At 57.8% G+C, this 24,129-nt stretch overlaps 1 protein-coding gene across 2 annotated transcripts; it reads left to right on the top strand.

Moving 5' to 3' along the window:
• The first annotated feature begins 20,964 nt into the window (after positions 1-20,964).
• AEN (apoptosis enhancing nuclease) lies at positions 20,965-23,879 on the top strand. Of its 2 annotated transcripts, none has more exons than XM_075764471.1 (4): positions 20,965-21,046; positions 21,490-22,145; positions 22,442-22,642; positions 23,026-23,879. In XM_075764471.1, the coding sequence occupies exons 2-4, from the start codon at positions 21,492-21,494 to the stop codon at positions 23,227-23,229; spliced, it is 1,059 nt and encodes a 352-aa protein (XP_075620586.1). In that variant the 5' UTR covers positions 20,965-21,046; positions 21,490-21,491; the 3' UTR covers positions 23,230-23,879. The 2 variants fall into 2 exon arrangements, with proteins under 2 accessions (XP_075620586.1, XP_075620585.1); XM_075764470.1 differs by having other exon boundaries at positions 20,979-21,046; positions 21,487-22,145.
• Positions 23,880-24,129: the final 250 nt, after the last annotated feature.

Here is a 24,129-nt window from a genome sequence, read left to right as displayed (position 1 = left end):
ATCGTGCACCCACCCTGCACCCATCCTGCACCCATCGTGCACCCATCGTGCACCCATCCTGCACCCACCCTGCACCCATCCTGCACCCATCCTGCACCCATCCTGCACCCATCGTGCACCCACCCTGCACCCATCCTGCACCCATCCTGCACCCATCGTGCACCCATCGTGCACCCATCCTGCACCCATCCTGCACCCACCCTGCACCCACCCTGCACCCATCGTGCACCCACCCTGCACCCATCCTGCACCCACCCTGCACCCACCCTGCACCCATCCTGCACCCATCCTGCACCCACCCTGCACCCACCCTGCACCCACCCGGCACCCCCTGCAACCTGCACCCATCGTGCACCCACCCGGCACCCATCGTGCACCCACCCGGCACCCCCTGCAACCTGCACCCATCGTGCACCCACCCTGCACCCATCCTGCACCCACCCGGCACCCCCTGCAACCTGCACCCATCGTGCACCCACCCTGCACCCATCGTGCACCCACCCGGCACCCCCTGCAACCTGCACCCATCGTGCACCCACCCTGCACCCATCCTGCACCCACCCGGCACCCCCTGCAATCTGCACCCATCGTGCACCCCTGAAGCCCTGCAGTCCACCTTTCCAGCAGCCCTGAAACTCTGCTCCCATCCTGCACTCACTCTGCACCTTCAGCACCCATCCTGCACCCCGGATGCCCTCTGCACCCTATTCCAGCACCCCTGCACCCATCCTTCACCCCCCTCCCTGCACCCCGCACACCCTGGACACCCCCTGAACCCTTGCACCCCCTTTACCCATCCCGTGCCCTATCCCAGCACTCTCTGCACACATCCTGCACACCGGCCACCCCATCCCAGCACCCTCTGCACCCCCATCCAACCACCCCCAAGCCCCTTGCACCATCCTGCACCCCTATCCCCGCACCCCAAACAGCCCCTGAACCCATTGCACCTTGAGCATCCCAGACCCCTCCATCCCCAGGCACCCCTTGCACCCCAAGTCCCCACACGGGGACACCCCAGGGGACATCACACCTGCTGCCAGCCAGAGTATTGGGGTGCACCCCAACACCTCAATCCCAGCATTGGTGGCAGAGATTGGGGTCACTCCCGAGCACCCCTTTGGGCTTCCCAAGGGGCTTGAAAGCTTTTTGCTTGCCCAGGCTTTTAGCAGCATCCCCCCTCCCGCCCCGTGCATTAGCAGCGAGGGGCACTTGTCCTTCAAAGGGAGGGAAGGAGGAATGTCAGGGGGGCCCTTGAGATCCATTTGCCGGCCTCTCACCGAGACGGAGCCGCCACGCTGGCGCTTGGAGCTACTCCACTGGCAGGCGTGGGAGCTGGGAGCGGGCGGCGAGGGGCAGCATGCTCAAACCGGGGTGCTGGGGAGCCCACCGAGGCACAGCCCATTCCTGTGGGGTGGGTGGCCCCGCAGGGATGTGGCAGTGGTACCCAGCCGGTGTCACACCAGGATGGAGGAGGGATGCTCACACTGCACCAAAGCTCTCACTGCTGTAATTCCCAGGGATCCTCCGTGTGTTTTGGGGGATGCTTTAGGGTCCCACTGGCAGCAGGGTGGAGCAGGACCCACTGCCCCAGGGGATGGGACCTGGGGGGCTCCAGCTGCCTTGGGAAGGCAGCCTGCCTGGCCCTCCTGTGCAGCAGACAGGGGACCCTGGGGGACTGGGGGACCCTTGGGGGGACCTGCTGCCGCCCCACCTGCCCACCCTGTTCCCATCTCCCAGTGGTTTCATGCCCAGCAGCTGCATTCTGTGTCCCTTCCCGCTCTCCCCACTGCCTCCCAGTTGCAGAAGGCACGATGACAAGACTAAAATGAATGGCCCCGGCGTCCCTCTTTGTCTCTCTGCCTCTTACCTAATTAATTGAGATCCACCTTAATAGGATCAAACTAAATACCAAAGAGCATCCAACCACACAGCAGCTGGCAGAAAAACAACCGCCCGGCACACATACACCAAAAGACAGCTCGCCGGACAAAAGAGCCATTAATACGGCAGCAATTAGTGCTTCCAGAGCTAATAACTTCATCACCGCAATCTTCCACAGCGGCAGCCCCCCCGGTGCTGGGGAGGGGGTCGGGGGACCCTCACTGGACCAGTTTCATCCCTCAGAGGGATTTGCATCACGTGCAATAAATCTCATCGTGGGCAAAAGGCTGGGGGCAAAGTTACTCCTCACTTACTTTTGCCCCAGGGGAGGCGGGAGTTGGGGGGCTTGTGAGGCCGTTCCCCATTCCCTCCCCCCCTCCCCGCCCCGGTGGATACTGAAGGCTCAGGGCTCCTGGGATGTTTCACCAGTTGTGATTTCCCACCTCCCACAGCATTTCATGTGCCCCTCAGGGGTCCAGCACTGGGGGACACGTGACTGATGCTGTCCTCATGTCCTGGGGGACAGTGGGGAGGTGGGGTGCCCGTCTGCACGTCCCCGGATTGGGGGGAGATGGCAAGCCCCAGCCCAGGGCACTGGTACAGAGGTTACTGGGAATGGGTACGGACGTTACTGGGGGCAGTTCCAGGGGGCTGCTGGGCTCCTCCAGCCTCGCAGAGCAGCTGCAGGTCCATGGCTTCGGGTCTCATGGGGCTGGTTTTGGGGGAAGAAGTGGTGTTTAAAGAGGAGCCCTGCTCTCCCCGGGTCAGAGCCCCCAGCCAGGCAGCTGGGGTGGTCAGGGGTGTCCCTCGCCCAACTCATCCCTTGTCCAGCTCCCTGCTCCCTGCTCCGGCTGCTCCCCTCTGCAAATCCCCCTGTCCCACCCCAAAAGGCCCCAGGTGTGTCCCTTTCTCCAGCAATGAGGGATTCCTCCCCGGGTGGGGAGGACACGACACAGTCGTCATCTAGGCTTTAGCAGCACGCCGAGGAGCGGGATACTCGGTGCCTTGGCAGTGAGCCCCAGCGCTGGAGCAGCATCACCAACCCACCGCTGCCCTGCCAGTGCCGCATCCCTCTCCAGCCTGTTTCTCAAGAGCCAGCAGGTGGGTTAAAAAATAAATAAATAAATCGCAGCCCATTTGGGGTGTTTTGGGTGATTTCTCCGGTTCCTGAAGCAAGGACCCTTCTGCTGTTCTTGCTTTGGCTGTTTACCAAGAGCCTCCCTGCTCTGGATCCCACGGCTGCTTTCCTGGGATTAGAGAGGGTGTGTGAGGAGGACAGTGCTGCCGGGATCGCAGGGATGGGCTGCTCCCATCCTGCCTGCCCTGCCAGCTGGATACAACCCCCAGCACAAAATCACTGCAGGGAAAAGCTGGACCGTCTCCTCGCAGGGATGCTTGCGGAGGAAGAAAACCCTCCGGGTCCTGAGCATGGCCATCCACTTCCCACAACCGACAAGCTCAGTCGTTGTTGACTTCTCCATTGTGCCGAGGGCTGGGAAAAAAAATAAACTAATTCATTTTTTTTAATATCAAAAAAGGAGGGTGAAGTTTGCACAAGAGCCCGGCATGAGGAAGAACGCTCCAACCCTGAGCGGTGCCTCGGTCCTCCCTGAGCCCTGGCGTGTGTGGGGCTGAGTGTGGCTGCTCTGCGGAAACCGGCTGCCTCCTTGGGGGGTTTTTTAGGGTGACGCATCCTAGTGATGGTAGTGACAAACTTCAGCTGGGGAAAATCTTGTTGGCATGAGGAATGAGCAAAGGGAGCAGAGGGAGACCTTGGATGTCTCTCATTTTTCCAAGGAATCAAGGATGTAATTCAGTATTTATTTCCCAAGCCTGGGGGGTGACTTCATTCATGTTTGCAGAGTTTTGGGCTCCCCTTGCATGGGGATCCACGTACACATTCGCACACGGTTTTATAAAGGGGATGAAAAGGTCCCGTCCACCGTGGCCAGGACTCACAGCTCCCCAGCCCCACCGATGGAGCTGCGGCCCCTCTCCCCACGCTGGCTAGCTCTCACCAGAATCAGGCTCCCTCAAAGTCAAGTTTGCAGGTTGCAACACCCGCGGACCTTCGCAGCACTAAGGAAGCCTTTCTTTGCCATCAAAGCGTCCCTTGCTCTGGTTTTAACTCGTGCCAGAGGCTGTTTTGGAGGCCATTAACGGGATCGCCGCCATCGGGATGTGGTCTGTGGGTGAGGGACTGGACCCCCCTTTTCTTGCTCCCAGGGGTGCCTTGTCTCTACTTGAAGGCAAGATCTGCTTCAAACACCTTCCGAAACTTTCCTGGCCTTTGCCAAAAGCCCCGTTACAGGGGCAGAGGGCAGGCGGGACCCCATGGGCAGGAGCTGGGGGCTCACTGGGGTGCCTGGTCCTCCCAGGGTGCCCGTGGGGACGGCTGGGGCTGGGTGTCACCCCTGGGTAATGGGGATCCCTCAAATGCAGGGGACGGGCAGGGACCAGCACCCTCCTGCGTAAGGGGCCAGTGGCACCCACTCCTGCAGCAGGGTGTCCGTGCTGTGGGGTGAGGGCCGGACCTGCCCACCCGCTTAGCACACACCCAGCACACAGCCCACCGCAGGATGACAGCCCGGTGTCCCCCGTGCCACCCATGGGGGTGACAGCCCTGCGTCCCCCCGTGCCTCCCGTGACATCACGGCCCTGTCGTGTGTCGTGTGTCCGTCGTCCCCCCCCCCCCCGCCCCGTGTCACCCATGGGGGTGACAGCCCTGTGTCCCCCCAATGCCACCCGTGATATGACAGCCCCGCCCCCCCCATGCCACCCGTGGCGTGACAGCCCTGTCCCCCCCCCGTGTCACCCGGGGCGGGGGGCAGCCCGGCAGTCTCCTCCCGGCTGATGCGCAGTGACATTTGCAATCTGTTGCCATGGGCGCTCGGGGACTTTTGCTGTGGAGGGGGATCGCGTTTCTCCCCCCCTCCTCCTCCTCCTCCTCCCCTTCCCTCCCTCCCGATGACGTCATGGATGACCACGGTGGTGACAGGGCCACCTGTGGGCTGGTGAGGGGTTTAAAGAGACAGTCTGCAGCTGCAACAGGAGCCCTGGCTATTGTCTCCGCACCTGAGAGCGGTGGGACCTGCAGCCCCCATCGCATCCCACCCAATCCCATCCCACCCCATCCCCGCATCCCCTGTCTCCACCGCTGCACCTCTCCCGGGACCGGCGTGCCCCAAGCCGGGTCCAGCATCCCTTCCCCGTAGAGACTCCTCCAAGGTAAGGCTGCGCTCCGTGACCCCCTGTCCCACTGGGGATCCTGGTGGGCTGCAGCCCTGAACGCCGCTTGCGGCGTTCAGGGCTGCAGCCCACCGGGATCCCCTGGGATTCTGAACCCCAGACAGGGCACCCCAATCTGGGACCCATCACTTCCGTACTCCATTGGGACCCCACACCTCCAGGCAGGACACAGGGATTATTCCAGAAGATGGGACAACCCCTGGGACAACAAAACCCCTGGGGTGGCAGGTCCCTGCTCGCATAAGGGGGCTGGGATGTTCCTGCCTGAGGTAGCACTGAGGTGTGAGGGTCTACAGGGTCTTTATCCCATGCCAGCTGGCTTTCCCAGACCATCTCAGAAGATGCCCACCACCGGGTATCTGCCTTCCTTCTATGCAACCCCCCCCAGGCATCTCCTTGTCCCCACTGTGAGGACCCTCAGAGCTGGTACCATGCCTGGGACCTAAAACCCACCATGGCCAAGCCCTGAAGGACCACAAGTGATGCCAGGAGCCATGGGTGATGCTAGGAGACACAGGTGATGCCAGGAGCCATGGTGCATGTTGTAGGAGCAGGCAGGGGCAGGGGGAGAGGAGCTGCCCTCCTCATGTAGTGGGGAGAAGGACCATCTCTACCTGGTCCCCAGGGCTTTGTCCCACTGCCTTTCCAGGTCTGATGGGGCGAGCGGCAGGTAAGTGCCTCCATTCAGTGTCACTCGGATGTGCAGGCAGGGAGTGAGGTCTGGTACCTAGGAGAGGCTTGGAGAAGAGCAGGGTGGAGATGTGTGCGTAGGGATTGGCGTGTGCATTCCCGGCAAGAGGAAGGCTCTGTTCCTTCCCACAGGACATACCCCAACAGTGACCGTGCAAGTTGCCAAACTCCTCGGCAGCTCCCACCAGGCAGGCGGGTGTTCCCGAGCCCACAGCTGCCTGCAGATCCAGATCCACCGGAGCCTGTATGAACTCCTGGCAGCTACAGAGCGCTGATTGCATAGGGGTGGCTGTGATGGGAGCAAGGCAACTGGGGCAAACCCCATGGCTAGCAGCGTGGGCTGCCTCTGCAGCCTTCCCAGGGGCAGATGGCATGGGGACATGGGGCAGGCAGGGAAGGGAACCGTGCTCCAGCAACTCTGTGGTCCATCCTTGAGGACCTGGGCAGACCCAAGGATGCAGCTGCTCCTGGGACCCTGGGAGAGACGAGCCTGCTGGAGCCAGGCTCTCCATGTCCTGCTCTTGCAGTGCTGGGAGCTGAAGGAATAAATAGTGGCATGTTTCTGCCATCCATCCCTCAAAAGATGCAGAGGGCTGGGGCTGGGCCTGGGTTTTGGGTGGAAGAGGTAAACTGCAAATTGTCTGATGGGTGGAAATGTGGGTAGCCTTGGCATTTACCCACCTGGCAGCAGCTGAAGCGCAGGGGCACAGCCTGTGCCTCCCGACTCATGGCCTGGGAGATCTGGGGGGAGCACCCAGTGGCACCCGTGATGCTCTGCCACCTTTGCCCCCCTCGCTGCTGTGAGTGCACCCCGCGGGCACGGCCTGTCAGCTGGGGAGCTCTGGCTGCACTCTGTGCCCCAGCACAGCACAGGGCAGCCCTGGCTGGACCCACCTTGTTTTGGGGGGCTTTGGGGAGGCTGAGGATGCTGCTCCATGGGCAGCTTCAGGAGGATGCTCGGAGGGGGGTGCGGGGTGGAGAGCTGCTGGGGGGGTCGGCTCCCGGGTGCGCAGTTGCGCTCATCCCCTCCCTGCACTGTATGTGGGGCAGGGGCTGGTTGAGCAGCAGCCGTGGAAAGCAGGAGTTAATTTAATACTAGATGGGCACGGCTGAGGGCTGCCTGTTGTTCCAGTGTGGCTAAAAGGTGCGAGTCAAGCTGACCAGACCTGGGGTGTGGGGTCTGGCTCTGGTCCGTGTGGATGGACACACGGAGCAGGCAGAGGATGTAGAACATGCGGGAGCAGTTGTGGAGTAGTGGCTGGCCGTGCCCAATGGTCCAGGGATGCGATATCTAGCTGATCTTATTTTACTGCTTCAAAATCCTGCAAGAGCATGTAACTAGAAGAGAATTCATGCCTGTGTGTAAAGGCACCCAAATATACATACATACACACGTGTCGTACCCAAATACGTCGCGGCGCTGGGGAACACCAGCGTGTGAGCCGGTTACGCTCCCAGCTCCCCCCGGCAGGCGCTTCCACCTCCCCCCATTCCCACGGGGGAAACTCTTCCAACGCTGGTGACGGATAACGCCACCGGAACGCAGGCTCCTTTCTTGACCCTCCTTCTGGCGGCATCCGAATTTACTTTGCCAGCTTTGTAGGCTTCAATCCGAGACAGCAGCCAAGCTCAGGGCTAAGCACCTGCTTGCTGCCGTCTTAAGCAGGGACGGGATCTCCAACAGGGATTTCTCTGGGCAGTGAAAGAGGTCGGGACCTTGCTCTGGTGGCAAGGAGCCCAAACCTTTGCCCACAAGAGGTAGTTTAGGTGAAGTGACCAATTCCACTTTCAAGGCTCCTCCCTGGTGTGTATTTTCCCATCAGGGTCCGAGCCCACCCAAGGCTCAGGCTGTCGCCATGTGCCAGAGCAACGGCTCCTCTGATCCAACACTGAGAGGGGATGAAGGTGCCAACTTCCACGCTGCCCTCGGCACACTTTGGGCTGGATTGTGCCCAAGCCACAGCGGGGAAGGTGAAGAACCGATGCCACCAGGCAGTAGCCACCATCCCTCACCTCCCAGCCCAGCTCGGCGTGTGTGCATGCAGCAGGCAGCCGCTCCTCAGCAGCGATGCACAGGCTTTTAAAGTGCAGCCACTTAACCCTGTTAATTCCCTTGTTTTCTCCCGCCAGGCCTGCTGTGCCCCTGCCAGGGGGTGGCCCGGAGCCTGCTAATTGCACTAGTGAGCTGCAGTGTGTGTCTCCATCACCAGGGGTGTTCTCTGGGGTCATTTTGGGGGCTGCTGGCCCTTGTCCGGCAGCAGGGGATGAAGCGGTGAGTGGCAGCACCCCTTGCCCCTTCCTCTTCGCCATCTCCAGCCAAATTATCTCAATTCTGCACTGACTCCCCGGCTCCCAGCTCACGCTGAGACAGGGTCTCACCAGGGATCAGGGTGATGCTCAGCACAGCGCAGCCCTTCACCCATCCCTTCTTCCCTGTCGGGAAGGCACTGATGCGATGAAGGGCTGCCTGAGCTCACCTAACCCACTCCCAGCCCAAAGTCCACATCTCCAAGGCTGATTTGGAGGTGCCAGAGTTGATTTGGAGATTCCCATCCCCATGCTAGTCCCCTGCTCTCCTCCCCTCCTCATCCAAGGGAAGCTCAGGGTGCCGGGAACACCCTGGAGCATCCCTCACCTCCCACCTCCCCATCCCCACCTCCCATCCCCAGGCCATCTGGCCACACTCATCCATGTTAAACAAATGCTGGAGTCTATTATAAGGCCCTGCCTCCCCCTTCCCCCCTGGACAGATGGAGGCTGAGCGCGCCCAGAGCCCCGGCCCGCGGCATTCATGTGTGTGAATAAGAAAATTGAATTATTTATGGCCATGCGAATAAGGCTGGCGGCTGCGGAGGCCAAGTGGAAAGGACTCCATTACGTGGCAAGTACCTGTTGCTATGGAGTTGGGGCTTCTTCCCCACAGCCTTCTGGCCCCCCATGCACAGCTGCATCCCCGCCTGCCCCCCATCTTGCCCTCATCCTTGTGGGGCTGGGATGGAAAGCAGGACTGAGCACTGGGCTGGCCACGGTGTGCCCAGCCATGGGTGTTTTGCTCCCTGTGATTTGCCTGCATCTCCCCTGGACCAGTTTGGGGGTCACCCCAAATGTCCCCATGTTTTGGAGCAGTGCAATGTGGGAATGGTGTGATGCTGGTAGCCAGTGGTTGCCCACCCACTGTGGTGTGCAGCACATGTCAAAAACACTGGGAAGCGCTGGGGCGAACAGCAGCAGCATCTCATGGCTGGGGCTGGGCAAAGCAGGTCCGATCCTGGCACAGCATGGGGTGAGGGGCAACTCTCAGCTCAGAATCCTGAACACCCCTTAAACCTCCCCAGGGGCAGCGGGAGCTGTGACTCGAGGTCCCCCCACTCCCTCCCATGCCCAGGCAGAAAAGCAGCTCTGCAAGAGTGGGGACCTCTTCCAAAGCCACCTGCACTGCAGCCGCTCCCCAGGGATGCCAAATCGTGCAGCGATGCTGAGAGAGGTTCTGTGGCATCCCTCCCTCCCGCTGTCTCCCCACCTCCTCTCAGGGCACAGTCCCTCCTGCCTCGATGCCTCCCTGGGGTTGGGCCAGGCTCCTGGCGACCAGGAGGGGATGGGACCCGGCAGCCCCCAGCCCTGTGCCATGGCAGTGCAGGGACTCCCGCTCCCTTCCCTGCAGGGCTAAGAATAGACTCCAGCTCCGCTCCTGGCGCTGAGTGGGCTCTGCTGGGCTCGGAGGAATAAAAAGCAGGCAAACGCTTATTTTAGTCGCTGCAGTCAGCAGCTGTGACTCTGATGTACCCAAGGAGTGGCTTCACACCATGTTTACCCGCCTGCTGCTGGGAGCAGAGGCACCATTGCAGACTGCTCATCCAGGCTATGAATGCCCCAACATGCTCTCAGCACCGAAATCCCAGCTGGGTCCCAACCCTTCCCTGCCACACCTGGCTGCTTCCCCTTTTCCTTCCCCCATGCTTCTGGGGTGAGCCTGGGGGATGCAGATGCTCCCACCCTTCCCCATGCCCAGGGAACGCTCCCCCCACCAGCTCCCCACACTGGCTGTTGCAGGAGGCCAGCAGAGCCCTGCTGAGATGCTTAGGGCTTGCCTAGGATCCCAGGGCACATCCCACTATAAAGGACATAGAGGGCATGTCCCTGTCACCCAAGATAAAGTGGGATTGCAGACATCCCTATGTCCGAGTGAGGTATCTGCCCAGGATGCTGCAGCGGCAGGCTGGCTCGTGCCCACCGCAGGTCCGGGCACGAGGCTGGGGGAAGCACCCGCTCAGGGAGAGCAGCTCTGGGTCCCTCTCCCTAGCATCACCCCCGAGGTAAAATCAAGAGAAAGCTAATTGTTACCATAGTTACGTGAAGTGGCCTTTCTCAGGGAGCCGCGTCATCACTGCTGTCACAAGGTTAAGGCGGTGGGGAGTGGTGGTGGTGGGGAAGAGGGGGAGAGATGTGTTTTCTTTGAAAAAACCATGGCAACAGCTATTTCTAAGGGAACAGCTGTGCACAGCGAGGCCATGGGGAAGGGGAAGGGGCTGGGGCGTCTCAATGCCAGCCATGCTCTGCAGGCAGCAGTGCCAGGTCCAGCAGCTCTCCATGGCAGCCTGTATCCCAAGAGCTTCCTTCCCAACAGTGCTAGGGCTTGCCGGGCATCTCTCACGGTGCCATGGGCTCCAACACCTCCCAGCAAAGCAACATGAGGCCACTCCAGTTTGCTTGCCATGTGCAACCCCTCCTGGTATGCTCCCATCAGCCAGGGCAGCAAGGAGTGCCAGATGTGTGGGTGGGATGGCCAGGAGCACCCACTATGGGGAACAGGGATGTGACTGCTTGTCCAGAACAAATACAGCAGGGAAATGCCCCAACAAAGAGCCCAAGGGTAATCAATGAGTGACACGAAGTCTGAACAACTGTAATGCAAATTTGGTGGAGATCATAGGCATGGAGTCAACACCACCGGAGCTGGTACGGCCCAAACTGATAAAATGGCCTCCTGAAACTAATGCAACCACTTTTGGTGGGAGCTGCTGCTGGTGGGTCAATGTGTGGACAGAAATGGGAAAGTGCTCTTGGGGCTGAGGAACATTAATGGAGGCGCAAGCCCTGTGAGGATGTTCTGCAGGTCAAGACAGGGCTGGCCAAGCCCTGGAGATGCCGAGGTCTGAGGAACTTGCACCCCAGATCTGCTTTGCAATGGCCAAGCGGACCCAGTGAGGAGAAGAATCTGGTATCAGGCACAACCTCCACCCTGGCTCCCGTTTCAACATGTAGCTGGAAATCATCTCTCTTTGCAAGACAGATTCTTAATTAAGACCATTTCCCTGAAGGAAGCCAAGATGGAGAGCTTCACTTCTCGGTGTTCCAGCGCTTTCTGGCATTCATTTCCACACCAATTAGGGTGCAAATTAGTCATCTGGAGTGCAATTCAGTGGCTGTGCTCAAGGGAGGCTCTTCAGTACATGTGCCATCTTCTTCCAGGAAGGGTGGCAGGCACAGGCGGAGTGGCGGCAGGGACAGGGAAGTGGCAAGCATGGTCTCTGGGGTGCTGAGGTCTGCAGCTGGTGGTAACAGCCCAGGGTTGGGCTGGGACCCCAGGACTGGGCATGGAACAGAGTCAGCAAGAGGGCTTGGGGTGTCTCCATGAGCTGTGCATGCTTCTCCTTGGGCATTGGGCCTTGGCATGACTCAGTGTACCACTGGATGCTGAGACTGAGCGTTGGGACTAAATGCTGGAGGATCTGTAAATGGCAGCAAAATGGCAACAGAAAGGGTGGGAGGAAGAGCAAGGAGCCAGCTGCTCCCCAGGCCCTTCTGCAGGATCTTCATCACCTGCCTCTGCTCTCCAACATGAAGGCTGGGAGGGGTTGGGGGCTTCCTCGCGCCTTGGAGCGTGGCTGTCCAGCCATACCAAGCCCATGCACCAAGGAGGAAAGGCAGAAGCTCCCTGATGGCACTGGCAGGGAGGAGGAGGGATCTGAGAATGAGATGCTTGGCTCTGTGCCCTGCTGTGACAGCATCCAACCCGAGGGCACATCGGAGGGCTGGCATAGAAATATGGTTTAAGGGTGGTTGACATCTCGGTCTTGAGGTTGTTGGGTTGTTGAGATGGTCTCCTGCTCAGATCATAAGATGGACACGTGGCAGCAGCTCTGCTACAGTTGTGGCTGTGCGTCTGCCTGTCTGTGGGCAAACCTGTCCTGGCTTTTGTAGAAAATGCAGCCGAAATGTGGGATTGAGTTCAGGAGGAGGAGGGTCTGAAGGCGAAAAAGCAAAATCTCTCTGTGCAGCTGTGCAGCTGCCCTGCCTGCTCCCCCAGCGGAGCGGCGTGGGATGCTGCGGTTGTAGGAATTCATTGAACATGACTTACGGTGCCTGCAGGGAGCACCGGTGCAGCCGTCCGGCACGCGAGGGAGAGTCTGGACGGCTGATCGATGGGAGAGCCGGCACGTGGCAGAGGGCAGAGCTGACGGAGAGGTGGCTGGGAGGAGGCATCCGAAGGCCACGGCTGGCTGCTCGCATCTCCCCAGGTGACCCAGGGAGTGGGGCTCGCTGCAGCACCAGGCATCCTCCCTGCTTTCCTTCCTCGCCCTCTTCAGAGGGCTGGGAGAAAGCCGTAGCCCTGCAGAAACGGTGAGCAAAGCTCTGCACTGACCATAAGAGAGTCAGGATAGGAAAGCTTCAGCTAAAATACCAGTTTCTCGGTGATCTCAGTTGCAAGGCTCAGTTCCCCTGTTGCTTTTGAACGCATTTTGCTGAGCACCGCAGGGTGGTCAGGGCTGGTGCCTCCTACTCCATCCGAGGGCTCATGTCTCTGTCTCCGTGGGACAACCTCACGGTCACGCAGTCAGCATGGCTTTCCTTAAATATTCCTAATTACCATCAAACTTTCTCATTTCTCGTGGGCACAGCCACCAGGCAGGGACGAGGAATCTCCATCGCCTTCTGGCCAGCCTGCTCCAGCTCCTTCAAAACAGCACCAGGAGCCCTGCGAGGAGCCGCCCGCCCCTGGGGCATGCCCTCTGAGCCACCATTAGTTAGCAGTTGTCTTAAGCACCGCAACATTTGTAGCCTTATTCTTCCTAATCCCGCCTGATGTAACCGTGGCTGTCCTCATTAGCCACATAATTGTCTAGCAAACACAAAACAGGCCCTGACACAGTCGAAGGAAATTGGTTTAAAAATATGAAGCCGCATTCTCAGATGTTGTCGGATGGGGCTCTTTTCTTTATTTGTATTCACATGGCACCCCGTGGAATAATGAGAGCGCAACTCTGCTGCGAAAATACCCATTTTTCTTAAAGATCATCTTATGAGAAAGTGGGTTTGAAATGCCAGCTGGGGAAATCCAGCCTGGCCTCTGCGCTGGTGGAGGACGACTGCGTCTCCACTTGGTCTCATCTGCTGCACCAAAGGGTTTCCAAGCAGAGAAGGTGGCATCTCCCACCCGTGCCCACACGGACACGCACGCACTGGTGTGGTTGCCCAGGGAGAGGTTTAGCCACCCACATCTCGGTGTGAATTTCAAAGGGGCTCCATCCACTTCTGACAGTAGATGACAGGGCTAAGTTAATGGAGGCAGCGGTAAGAAATCTAATTAACCTGCAGTATGTTGCTTAATTTGTGCAAAGTTGTTGTGGTTACTCAGCTATAAACTCCATTCCCAGCTCTAATGACAGTGACTTGCATGGCAGCAGCAGAGAGCATCCTGGAGCTGGGCAGCCACCTCACGCTCACCCTTGAAGGTGCCCTCAATTATGCGCAGAGCGTTCCAGTGGTTACCTCCATCTGGTGCTTCCATGGCATTTGAGACACTTTTTTAGCTCCAACCTTTGGAACAGGCACCTGTGTTGCTTCTCTGCCTGCTCTGGCATTCAACCCCGGAGCATGGCTTTCAAAAACCAGCCTCAGGACCCAGCAGTGTCAATCTGTTGATTGCATTAAAGTCCAGGAGATGGGTTCAGGTCGCCGAGTTCCCACCACAGCTCTTAAGCTGTAATTATGTTCAAGGCTCTTTGTGTTGGTTATTTCTTCTTGCTAATGCTTGAAGCTGCTGTACTTATCTTTTCTTCAAGGCCTACCTCCATGTAGCTTCCTGGGAGAGAGCCAGGCCTGTTATTTAAACCAATTCACAAACTGGCTCCCAAAGGCCAGTTGTCCATTATACGATTTTTCGAACAGCAGGAATCAGCAGGGCTGATGGTGGCCAAGCTTTTTGTGTCGGTCTGGGGAGAAGCATAGGAAAAGGGATGGAAGCCATGTGTTAGCATCGCTTCCCAGGTTAACCTTCCCCCAAGATCCTGGACCACCTAATAGCTCCCCTGCGGTGCCCACAGAAGGGTGATGCTGAGCCTCAGCGCCTCCTTCATCTCACACTAAAGCTCCACGGTCCCCCCATGACCACTACAAGAGATGCAGACACACTCATACCCTGCAGGGACATCCTTTCCATGGAGGGAAAAGCTTTTAACCAGGTCCCAGAAGACTCCCTGTTGCGCAGTGAGGTGAGGTTTGCCAAGAAGGGAATTGAGAAGGAAGATGATGCACCTCTGGGGTCCATCAGAGCCAAGCAGGTTGGGGCCCTGCTGCCATGGGGTTTGCTAGAGCAGAGACCTCCAGTATCAAGCGTGCCGAGGTCTCACTCAACACTGGTGCTCCAAGAGTTCTGGGGATGTGAAATACAAGAGCGCTCTTGGCAGCAACGTACGGTTACGCACCAAGCCCTGCTAGATCCACAGCCTCCTCCCTGCAGCCCGCAGCAGCTCCCACTTGCATTTCAAGGGGACTTCAGCCTCTCTGTCCGGTGAGAAGCCTGGAGACCTTGGCTCGCTCCTCCCTGGACACAGGCTGTTCCTCCCAGCCAGCCGTGCCGGGAGCCCCTGCAGTGCCCGGTGGTGATGCCCAGGGGCTGCCCGCCAGCCAAGACAGGATTCCCGGCAAACAAGACTCCCAGCAAACCAACCTGCATCCGCAAACAGGATTCCCGGTGGAGTCCCGTGTGCAGGGACACAGAAGCACCCTCTGAGCAGGGGCAGCTCAGCCACCACCAGTTTGAAGGACGGACCAAGAGCGTGTCCGCATGCAAAGCTCTTGACATCCCGTCCCCACGCCACTGAGCTCCACGGCCCTTCCCCTTCAACCCGGGGACAAAACCAGGTTCCCGGGTGGCTGAGGGGAGAGGCAGTGGCCACCCAGAGGAAGAGGAGTTCAATTTGGGTTTTTCTTTCTTTTTTTCCTTTTTTTTTTTTTTTTTTTAAAGAAATATAAAGTGGCAGTGCTAGCGAAGGGTAATTATCCCTCTGTTCCAGCTGAAATACAATTAAGGCAGCTCTCAACGAGCCCCCGGGATATTGTGGTTTACTAATTAACAAGCGGATATGCTGTGGCCCCTGTCATGGCAATTACAGCATGAGACAGGCTTCAGGAGCTCTAATTACACGTCAGCCCGCGACACACGCTGCAATACAAATTAACGAGGGCCCGGGCTGGCGACGGAGGGAGTTTACCCAGTGAGAGGCTGAGCCAGGCAGCAGGGATGGGGATGACAGGGATGGGGATGACAGGGATGGGGATGACAGAGGTGGGGATGACAGGGATGGGGATGACAGAGATGGAGATGACAGGGATGGGGGGACCTGATGTGACTCCAAGCCTGGTGATAGAGGTGCATGCTGCAGGGTCAGGAGGATGCAGGGAGCAAATTGGGGGTAAAATACCCCATGGTTGTAAAAAAAAAAAAAACAAAACAGGTGCATTGGAGGAAGGAGAAGGGCTTTTACTTTGTGGAGCTGCGGCCTGATGAGATGAGTGGCATTTGGGATGACTGCAATGAATAGCAAGTATCGCATCTTCCGCCGTTAATTCCCAGACCAATAAAGCCGCTGTTACGAAAAGAAGTCAGATGGGAAATACCCAACAGGGTTCTGACTGCTGACAAATAACTAACAGGTCTCCCAGAGCCAAGAGGAATTTTTCTGACAAATTGTTTATTGGGAAAAGTTGTGCAGTTTCAGGTTGAGTTCAACTAACAGCTTTGGCCAGGTATGGGAAAAAAAAATCAGGATTTTTATAAATGCAGTTTTGACATGTTGCATTTTAAAAAGCTGTTTCCTTTCAAAACATATTAAAAAGCTATAATTAAACCAAAATACAGACCACACACCTAATGAGGACATTTTGTTTCTGACAAAATGAAATGATATTTATCAGTGTTGCTGATATTTATCAGATTTTTGCTAGTCCCAGCCCAGCAGCGACACAAATTTTCTGTGACATTAGTGTGCCTTTTGAATTTATTGCTCCTGCTGCTGCCACTCCAGCACTGTCCTGCCGCAGGCGCCCAAGATGTGGTGGATGCCCCGGGCTTTCCATCATCATCACCTGCAAATGCCACTGCAGAGGAGGTGATTCTCGGGCAGTCAGGAAGATTTGGAGAGGCTGAAGCAAAGCCCTCAGGTTTCGGGGCTCCCTCCAGCATCACGCAGAGATGGGATCAGCAGAGCTTGGGGACAGCCCTTGCAGGGGAGGGGGTCTCACGCCGTGGGGGTGCACAGCAGGTCCCTTGTTTGCTGCGAGCTGTGATGAAGGGGTGAGATGAGGCAGATGAAAGGTTTTTGGATTAATCCCCTCCAGGTGTGCTGTCCCTGTGCGCCCCGGGGAGGACACCCTGCCCAGTCCCTGCTGCTGGCACCCAGAGCACAAAGCCACCAGAGGCCACCTCTGCCGCAGGGGGAGGGCACACACCTTCTTGCATATCGCTCCCAAAATAGATCTCATTAACCATCGCAATTAACACGAGCTGGGCCCTCTCTCCTCCTCACCACCCCAGCCAGAGCCGTACATAAAAATAACTGTTTATTACACAGCAGGCAGAGCCCGGCTTATCGCTGCAGACAGGAAATTGCTGCGCAGAAACTGCACGTTTCACTTTTAATAAGTTTGGCAATAAAGCGTTTCATCAAATGAGGCCACGACAGGGCGATAATGAAGGTTCTGCGTGGCCCATAATTGCTTACTGCTCTCCTGGGGACGAGCCAGAAAACGGGGAGCAAGGAGAGAACCGTATGGCAGCATCATTTGCCCCCACCTCCCGCTTTGGGAGCATCCCTTCTTATCCCTGGCAGCATCCCCAGAGCACCAGCGTGCTCCGGGATGTGGTTGAGGAGGAGATCTACCCATGTTTGAGGGATACAGGCAATTCCCATGGAGCGGTGGAGGAGGTGTCAGAGGAAGAGGGAGGCTGCTGGTGGTCCAAGGGAAAGGAAAAGGTTTTCTGCCTTCCAAGTAGAACGTTTTAGCACTGAGTAGTCTTCTAGGCTGGGCAGGTCCTGTTGCACCCAATCTGTCCGTGTCCTTAGCCAGGAGGGGTACAATCTCATGGAGGTTTTGCACAAGCGGGCTCAGGATGGGGAACTCAAAGACCAGCTACAGCTGAAGCATCAAGGGCATAAAGCAGGAATGAGGATAGCACTCATTGACTGAGACCCTGCGGACACTCCTCACTTCTCCACAAAGGTCCTCGCTGATGGGACCTGCAGAAACCCTTGGCTCTTCTGGCCGATGTTAACATCCACACATTTCTTGCTCTCCTGCCCTCCAGGTTTAAGGTGGCTGAGCACGAGTCTGAAACACATGCCCAGTCCCAGCCCAGCTCCTCTGAGCAGAGAAGGCCAAGTGTTGGAGGATGGACCGCTTTGCCCTCTTCAGAGGGGACTGAGCAGGGCAAAGGAGAGGTCCCACAGGCACCCCTGTGCTGGACTTCTGCTATGGAGCAAGAGGGCTGCAGCGCTCTGAGACCCATTGTGGCAAAGGCCAGGGAGTGACATGGTGCCTATCTGTTCTGATGTCCTCACGCTGGTGACCTCACACTGGCAGCTGGTGACATCTGCAGCCAGGCAGCACCGGCTGCCTGAAACAGTACCTTGCATCAAAGGATGGTGGTGGTGTGTCCAGGTGCTCCCTTCACGATGAGACTTTCTTTCTCTAAAGGAAACCAGGTCCAGCAAGGGACCAGTCACTGCCCTGACCTATTTCTCTAGCTTTCCAGCTTCTGTTTGATCTTCTAGACACCGGTGGACACAAACCAGCCCTGCCACGGCCCTATTCAGAGTGATGGGAGCTGCTCAAGGGAGCCCTGGTGGGGTGCCCCAACCCATGGGTGGGTGATGGGGAGGCAGCATACAGCCAGCAAAGCCCAGGATGATGAAGTGGTCCCTCATCACCTGTGCCAGAAAAGCTGGGTCCTTGCTGCCTTCTCCAAGTTAACTTATCTGTGAGCTCCTCATTCCCACCAGCCATCCCCCAGGGCAGGGAGGGTACAGAGAGGTACAGGGTGGCACGGGTGCAACCCTGCAAAGACGGGTGTGAGCTCAGGCATTGCGGTGAGAGGAGACAAAATGAGCTGTGTCCATGCTGGGACTGGGAAATAAGACAGTTTAGAGTCACAGCAGGAACATGGTGGTGCTGTCGGGGACCATTGGCTGCCGGTGGGCTCCTGGGCAGGTGGGAGGCTTTGTTTGCCCGCAGCACTGCTCTCAGGGAGTTTACCTGGAATTACTGATCCGCATTCATAAACATGATCACATTAATTGGCTGCCACGGCTGCAGCCGCTGTCTCCTCCCAGCGCTGGGATTTCATCTCCCTTCCCATCCCAAATGTCAAGATGTCTCTGTTCCTCCATCCGCTCGGCACTGCGGCCAAGGATGGAGAAGCGGCTGGAGAAGGGAAAGAAGCAGAGGATGGGTGAATCTGGGAGCCTGGAGCCAGCGACAGACACTCACTGCCACCACCTCCTCGCTGCAAAGCAGCGCCTTGAAAATAAACAGCAGACATCTTCTTGAGAGGACCATGAGCTCTGTGGGAAGCCCTGCAGCCCCAGGCAGTGATGACCTGGGGACAGGCACCTGGGCTGGAGACTGGCTTTTATTGCAGGAGCAATGACCAGGTGGCAGGAGAGGGACCAGCTCCCAGCCGAGGACAGAGCCACCCGGGCTGCTCAGCCTGAGATCAAGCTGGTGCTTGTCTTGTTTGGAGCGGGGCCAATCACTTCTCGTAAATTATTCATCCGACAAATTTAGCCTGTTATTCTAGTCGTGCTCTACCCAGTGTTTTACAGATTTTGTTATTATTTCAAATTGTGCAAACACCACAGAAACCTTTCCCAGGCTCTGGCGCGCTCTGCCTTAATCTCAGCTCTCGGCTCATCTGCCACATCCGAAACGGGGTTTCTACCATCTGGTGCCAAACCCTCCATCCCTGCCAGGCCACACGACTTTGTGGAGACAAGCAGCATCCCTCTTCAGCACAAGGCTTCTACCGGAGGGAGAACCATCTACTATGTGAGAATCATCTACTGATGACCCAGAGGTCAGTGGGATCAGAGGAGGCCATGGCACACCGATGGACCCGTTTAAAGCTATTTTGACTTTTTTCCACCTCCATCCTTGCATCTGGGATAGGGGAGAAAAATGACACCACAATTCCTCTGCAGCCTGGGCAACTGTGGCATCGGGAAAACAGAAAAAGCTTTTCACTTCCTCCCCATGTGCCTGTAATTACTCCTGTTGAAGTTTTTTTTATAAATATGAGGGCACAGCTACAATTCCACACTGCCAAGGGGAATTGTGTGCCCCTTGCAAAACATACAGCCTGGGCAAGAAGGTGTCACCAAACAAACATGAGGAGAGATGGAGGGTTTGTTGTGGATAAGCCAAGACTGATCAGACCCATGAGAGCAACAGCAATGTATTCGGGGAGAAGGTATCAACCAAGAAGCACCGAACAGTCGAGGTGCTTGAATGTCCTATCCCACCTGGGCACAAGGGACAAGAGCAGCCAGAGGTGCCACCTCCTCGCCCACCTGGATCTGGCAGAGAAATGCCACAGGCAATGCAAGCCCATTTCTCTCACGCCAGGGCTTGAGTTTGCTCCTGCTTGTGCAGTGATGGTCAGCTCACATGTCATTTAGGGGGAGAAAAACGGGGCAAAGAGGCCCAGGAACCCCAAATTAACCATCACCAAGAGCTGTAATGCAGTTTCACCAAAACCACCAGAAAAGAGTATAAATTTCTACAGAGACACCTGCCAGGGCTCCCTAGCAAGTTGTTGTGGGACACTTGAATTACTCTCATTAGGGGGAATTAGTTGAACAGCAGGGATGGAAGAAATAGATGCAAACCACAGAGCAACAGATTTAAGGAGGAGGTTTACTAGCAAGAAGAAAAATATAAAAAGAATAGGAAAAAAAAATTGCAGGGTGATCTAAATTTTTTCTTTCTGATCAGGCAGAAGCAGCTCATGGGTGGCAAAAAGGGGGAATGACAGAGCATGAAAACACTTGTCCTGTGTCCCCGCGAGCCCCCTCGGTGCTCAGCGTGTGGTCCTGCAGGACGAGGACGAACCCAGTGCCTGGCTCCCTCTGGAAGACTAGTGATTTTGTTGTTGTATGGCTCATCCCACCACAACAAGTCACAGTCTGCCCTAGGGTGCAGTGGCCTCTCCGGCGAAGCTAAAGTCATGGGGACAAGCTGGCGGCTGGGGCTGCCTGTGGCCCTTCTCCACTTCTGACCACCTTGGCCGTTGTTTTTGTGAGCCTCAAGAGCAAAGCAACGAGAGGCTGGTCTGAACCTCCATCCGCACCCGTGCCCTGGCCAGAGCTGCCCCCCACAACCCTGGGGAGCCCCACAGGAGAGCCCGGGGGATGCAAACCCCACGCCGCAGCACCTCAGCCCACCCCGCAGGAGCAGTGCTGCCCCAGCCAGCAGCCTGAGGGTCCCTGGCTGGAGAAGGGACGCCCACAGGGTCAGCGCTGCGCCCCAGCAAAACCACAGGACGTTGGTGCTGGGCTGAGGCCCAGGCTGTGGGGCTGGGTCCCCTGCTGTGTAGTTACACCTCCACCCCCAACCCACCACCCAGAAGGGTCCCTTCCGGCCAGGGCCAGAGGTGGGACGGGCTGGTAGCGCTGTGCAGCACCCACACCGGGGGGGCCGCTCCAGCAGCCCCCCGCAGCCACAGGCACTGCCCGCGCTACAGCCGAGGCACCTCACAGCGAGGCGGTGGCAGCCGCGCCCCGCCCCGGTGCGGCTCAGGGCACCGCCCCCCGCATGCAAATCACCCTGTTCGAACAACCAATGGGAAAGCAGGGGGCGTGGCCATCACTGGACTTGCCCGGGCATGTGAGAGCGGCGGCTTCCGGGCGAGACACGTGGGAGCCGCGGCGTGTCCGGGCGGGCCGCGGTGGGTCCGGGGGCGACCGGGGTCGGGCGATGGGGCGGGCAGGGGCTCGGGCTCGGGTAATGGGGCGGGCAGGGGCTTGGGCCGGGAGGGAGCCAGAGGGGGCCCTAGGGGTATGCAATGGGGCAGGCGAGGGGGGGGCAGTGGGGTAGGCAGGGGGTAGGCAGGGGGCTGCGGACCAGTGAGGGGGTGGGCAGGGTCCTGGGACCGGGAGTGGGGCGAGGGGGGTGGGCAGTGAGGGGGTAAGGGCGTGGGGACAGGGTGTGACAATCTGTCCGTGTGTCCCCCCTGCCCTATAGCTCCTGCCTGGACTGCCTGTGCCTGCCCACGCTGCAGGAGGGGGGTCTATCACGGGAGGAGGTGTGCTGTGGGGTATGTGGGTCCCTTTTGACAGAGGGGCATGGGGGCTGCATGGCGCTCATGTTCCCCTGTGCCCGCTCCAGCAGGGATGCCTCCTGGCAAAGGGCAGATGTCTCCGCTGCTGCCCACCCCGCAGGGCACCCATTGCCCCACGACGGGGGGCTGTGCCCAGCCCCCAGAGGGTCCCGGCATGCCGCAGGGTTACAGCAAGAAGAAGAGCCGCAAGCACCAGCGGTTCATGGAGCGCCGGGCGCTGCTGGAGCAGAAGGGGCTGCTGAGCCCTCGCAGACATTTGGGCAGCCAGGCCCCCATGGCGGGGCTGGAGGCATGCAGCAGGCCCACCAAGGTGGGTGGCACCATGACATCACGCTGCAGGAAGGTCCCCAGGTCCAAACAGGTTGTCTCACCATCTCTGTCCCCGTCCGCCTCTCCGGACAGCATAGCCAGGCATCACTCCGTGCTGCTGTCCCAGGGAAACGGCAGCTCCAGGGGGGTGAGGATGTCTTCCCCGCTCCTGCGCCCAGGCAAGTACGTGGCCATTGACTGTGAGATGGTGGGAACTGGTCCTCAGGGCAGGCTGAGCGAGCTGGCGCGGTGCTCCGTGGTGAACTACGAGGGAGACGTCATCTATGACAAGTATGTCCAGCCTGAGCTCCCCATCGTGGACTACCGGACGCGCTGGAGTGGCATCACCAAGCAGCACATGAAGAGTGCAATTCCCTTCAAGACTGCCCAGGCGGAGGTGAGGAAAAAGAGAGAAATTAAAAAAAAAACCAAAAAACAAGGTGTATGTTATCTGCTGGCCACAAATTAGGATATTTGGTGGCCCATGCAGTGTTGCTTTGAGGCAGAGACACAAGCACAGGATGGGGAGCCTCCAAAGCCATGCAGCGGGTTGGTTTGCTTGTTATTGCTCCATCCTGGGAATCTAAAAAACTATAACTGAAGAAACTGAATTTAACACAAAATGATTTATTGTATGTTTAATTAGTGTGTCTTTTGCTGCACCGCCTGTCTAACCCTTTCTGACGCTTCCAGATCCTGAAGATCTTGAAAGACAAGATTGTGGTAGGACACGCCATCCACAACGACTTCCAAGCCCTGAAGTACTTCCACCCGAAAGACAGGACCCGAGACACCAGCCGGATCCCTATGCTGAACCAGAGGGCAGGGCTGCCTGGCAGGGCCAACGTCTCGCTCAAGAGCTTGGCCAGGCACCTGCTCCAGAAAAAGATCCAGGTAAGCACCAAGATCCTTGAGATGGGGAGCAGTTCCTGGGTTTGCTACAAGCCTGTGTGATCAGCCTGGTCCTCTGATCTCCATGGGTGCTCCCTGTGAGATGGAGATGAACCTTGTTCATCCTGTGTTCCTGGCTATGATCAAGCTGAGGGAGCCCAGGACCTCCCAAGCTGCCCATTAAGCATCTCAGTAAAGCAGGGACAGGACTTGTGCCCTCCAGAAAGTGCTTGAGATGCATGTATCTCCTGGGCTGCATTGAGCCTTTGCCATCTCCAAAATCCCAAGCCCCCCAGCACTTGTGTCCTTTCAAGCAAGCAGACAGCATGATCTGTGGGATTTTTGCTGCCCCCTTTATCTAATGAGGCTTTTCTTCCTTTGCTCAGGTCGGCTGTAAAGGACACTCATCGGTGGAGGATGCTCAGACAGCCATGGAGCTGTACAGACTGGTGGAGGTGCAATGGGAGACAGAGCTGGCCCGTAGTCTGCCCCCCCGGCCCCCCAGCCCCGTCACAGACCCCACCACAGACAGCAGCCAGTACATGGATGACCAGTACTGGCCCACGGACCTGATGGCAAGTGGCCTGTGATGGGGGACAGTGTTGCCTCCATATGTTTCAGGCCATCCAAGTGCCTTCGGCCGTTAAAGGTGGAGGCAGCTGCTGACCTCCTTCCCTGTGCCCCATGGGCTCTGCCTGGCACCCAGCCCCACTGCAGGCAGCAGTGCAGGGGAGTCAGACGTCCCCAGCCCTGCTCAGGGATGGAGAAGTGGGGGCACATTGACACCATCGATCTCCCAAAAATGCTGTCTGCAGCCTCTTGCTGTCCCACAGAAATAAGCACTGTGGCTGCGCCATGTTCATCTGTCGGTGCTCGGGGACGAGCAGGGTCCTGGTGCCAGCCTGGAGGAGCCCCTGTGGGTGTGCGATGGCTGCGGTGGTGGGCTGAGGCTGCCAGGGCACATCCCATCCCCTCTAGGAAGGGGATACCCCCATGCTGGGTGAGTGGCAAATTTTCCTGTGGAAGGACTGAAGTGTCTTTCTGATGCCCAAAGGCTGCAAACCATCTGGGGTCAGTTAAACAACCAGTTTCCTCTCCACTTTCTTTGCACAGTGAAGCCTGAAAAGAAAGTCTGGGTCTAATCAATGTCCAGCCTGGACAAGAGCATAGGATGCACTTCATATTAAATAGACTACTCACATATTTGTCCAATTCTGAACTAAAAACTGTCCTTGCAAAACCCTTGTGTGTGTGTGTTGCATGACCTGATCTGGCAGCTCTCGAGGAGGAAGAGAGCAGGGGTGGGATTGGCAAGGAGTGGGTATGCGCTGCCTGAGTCCTGTGCTGCGTACCAGCGCTTAAAACCCACCTGCAACCAGAAAAGGTGCTTTTGGGGGGTGTGATGGTGGCTGGAGTAAGCAGTTCCTCAGGGTATGGGTTGGTGCCCTCTGCTCTGGGGACATCTCTGTGAAGGCAGGAGGAGCAGGGGA

This window comes from Balearica regulorum, chromosome 12, assembly GCF_011004875.1.
Source record: "Balearica regulorum gibbericeps isolate bBalReg1 chromosome 12, bBalReg1.pri, whole genome shotgun sequence".
In the NCBI taxonomy this organism is placed as follows: Eukaryota; Metazoa; Chordata; class Aves; order Gruiformes; family Gruidae; genus Balearica; species Balearica regulorum.
The sequence above is the reverse complement of the archived record's forward strand: the minus strand, read 5'-3'. Positions and strand labels throughout refer to the sequence as shown.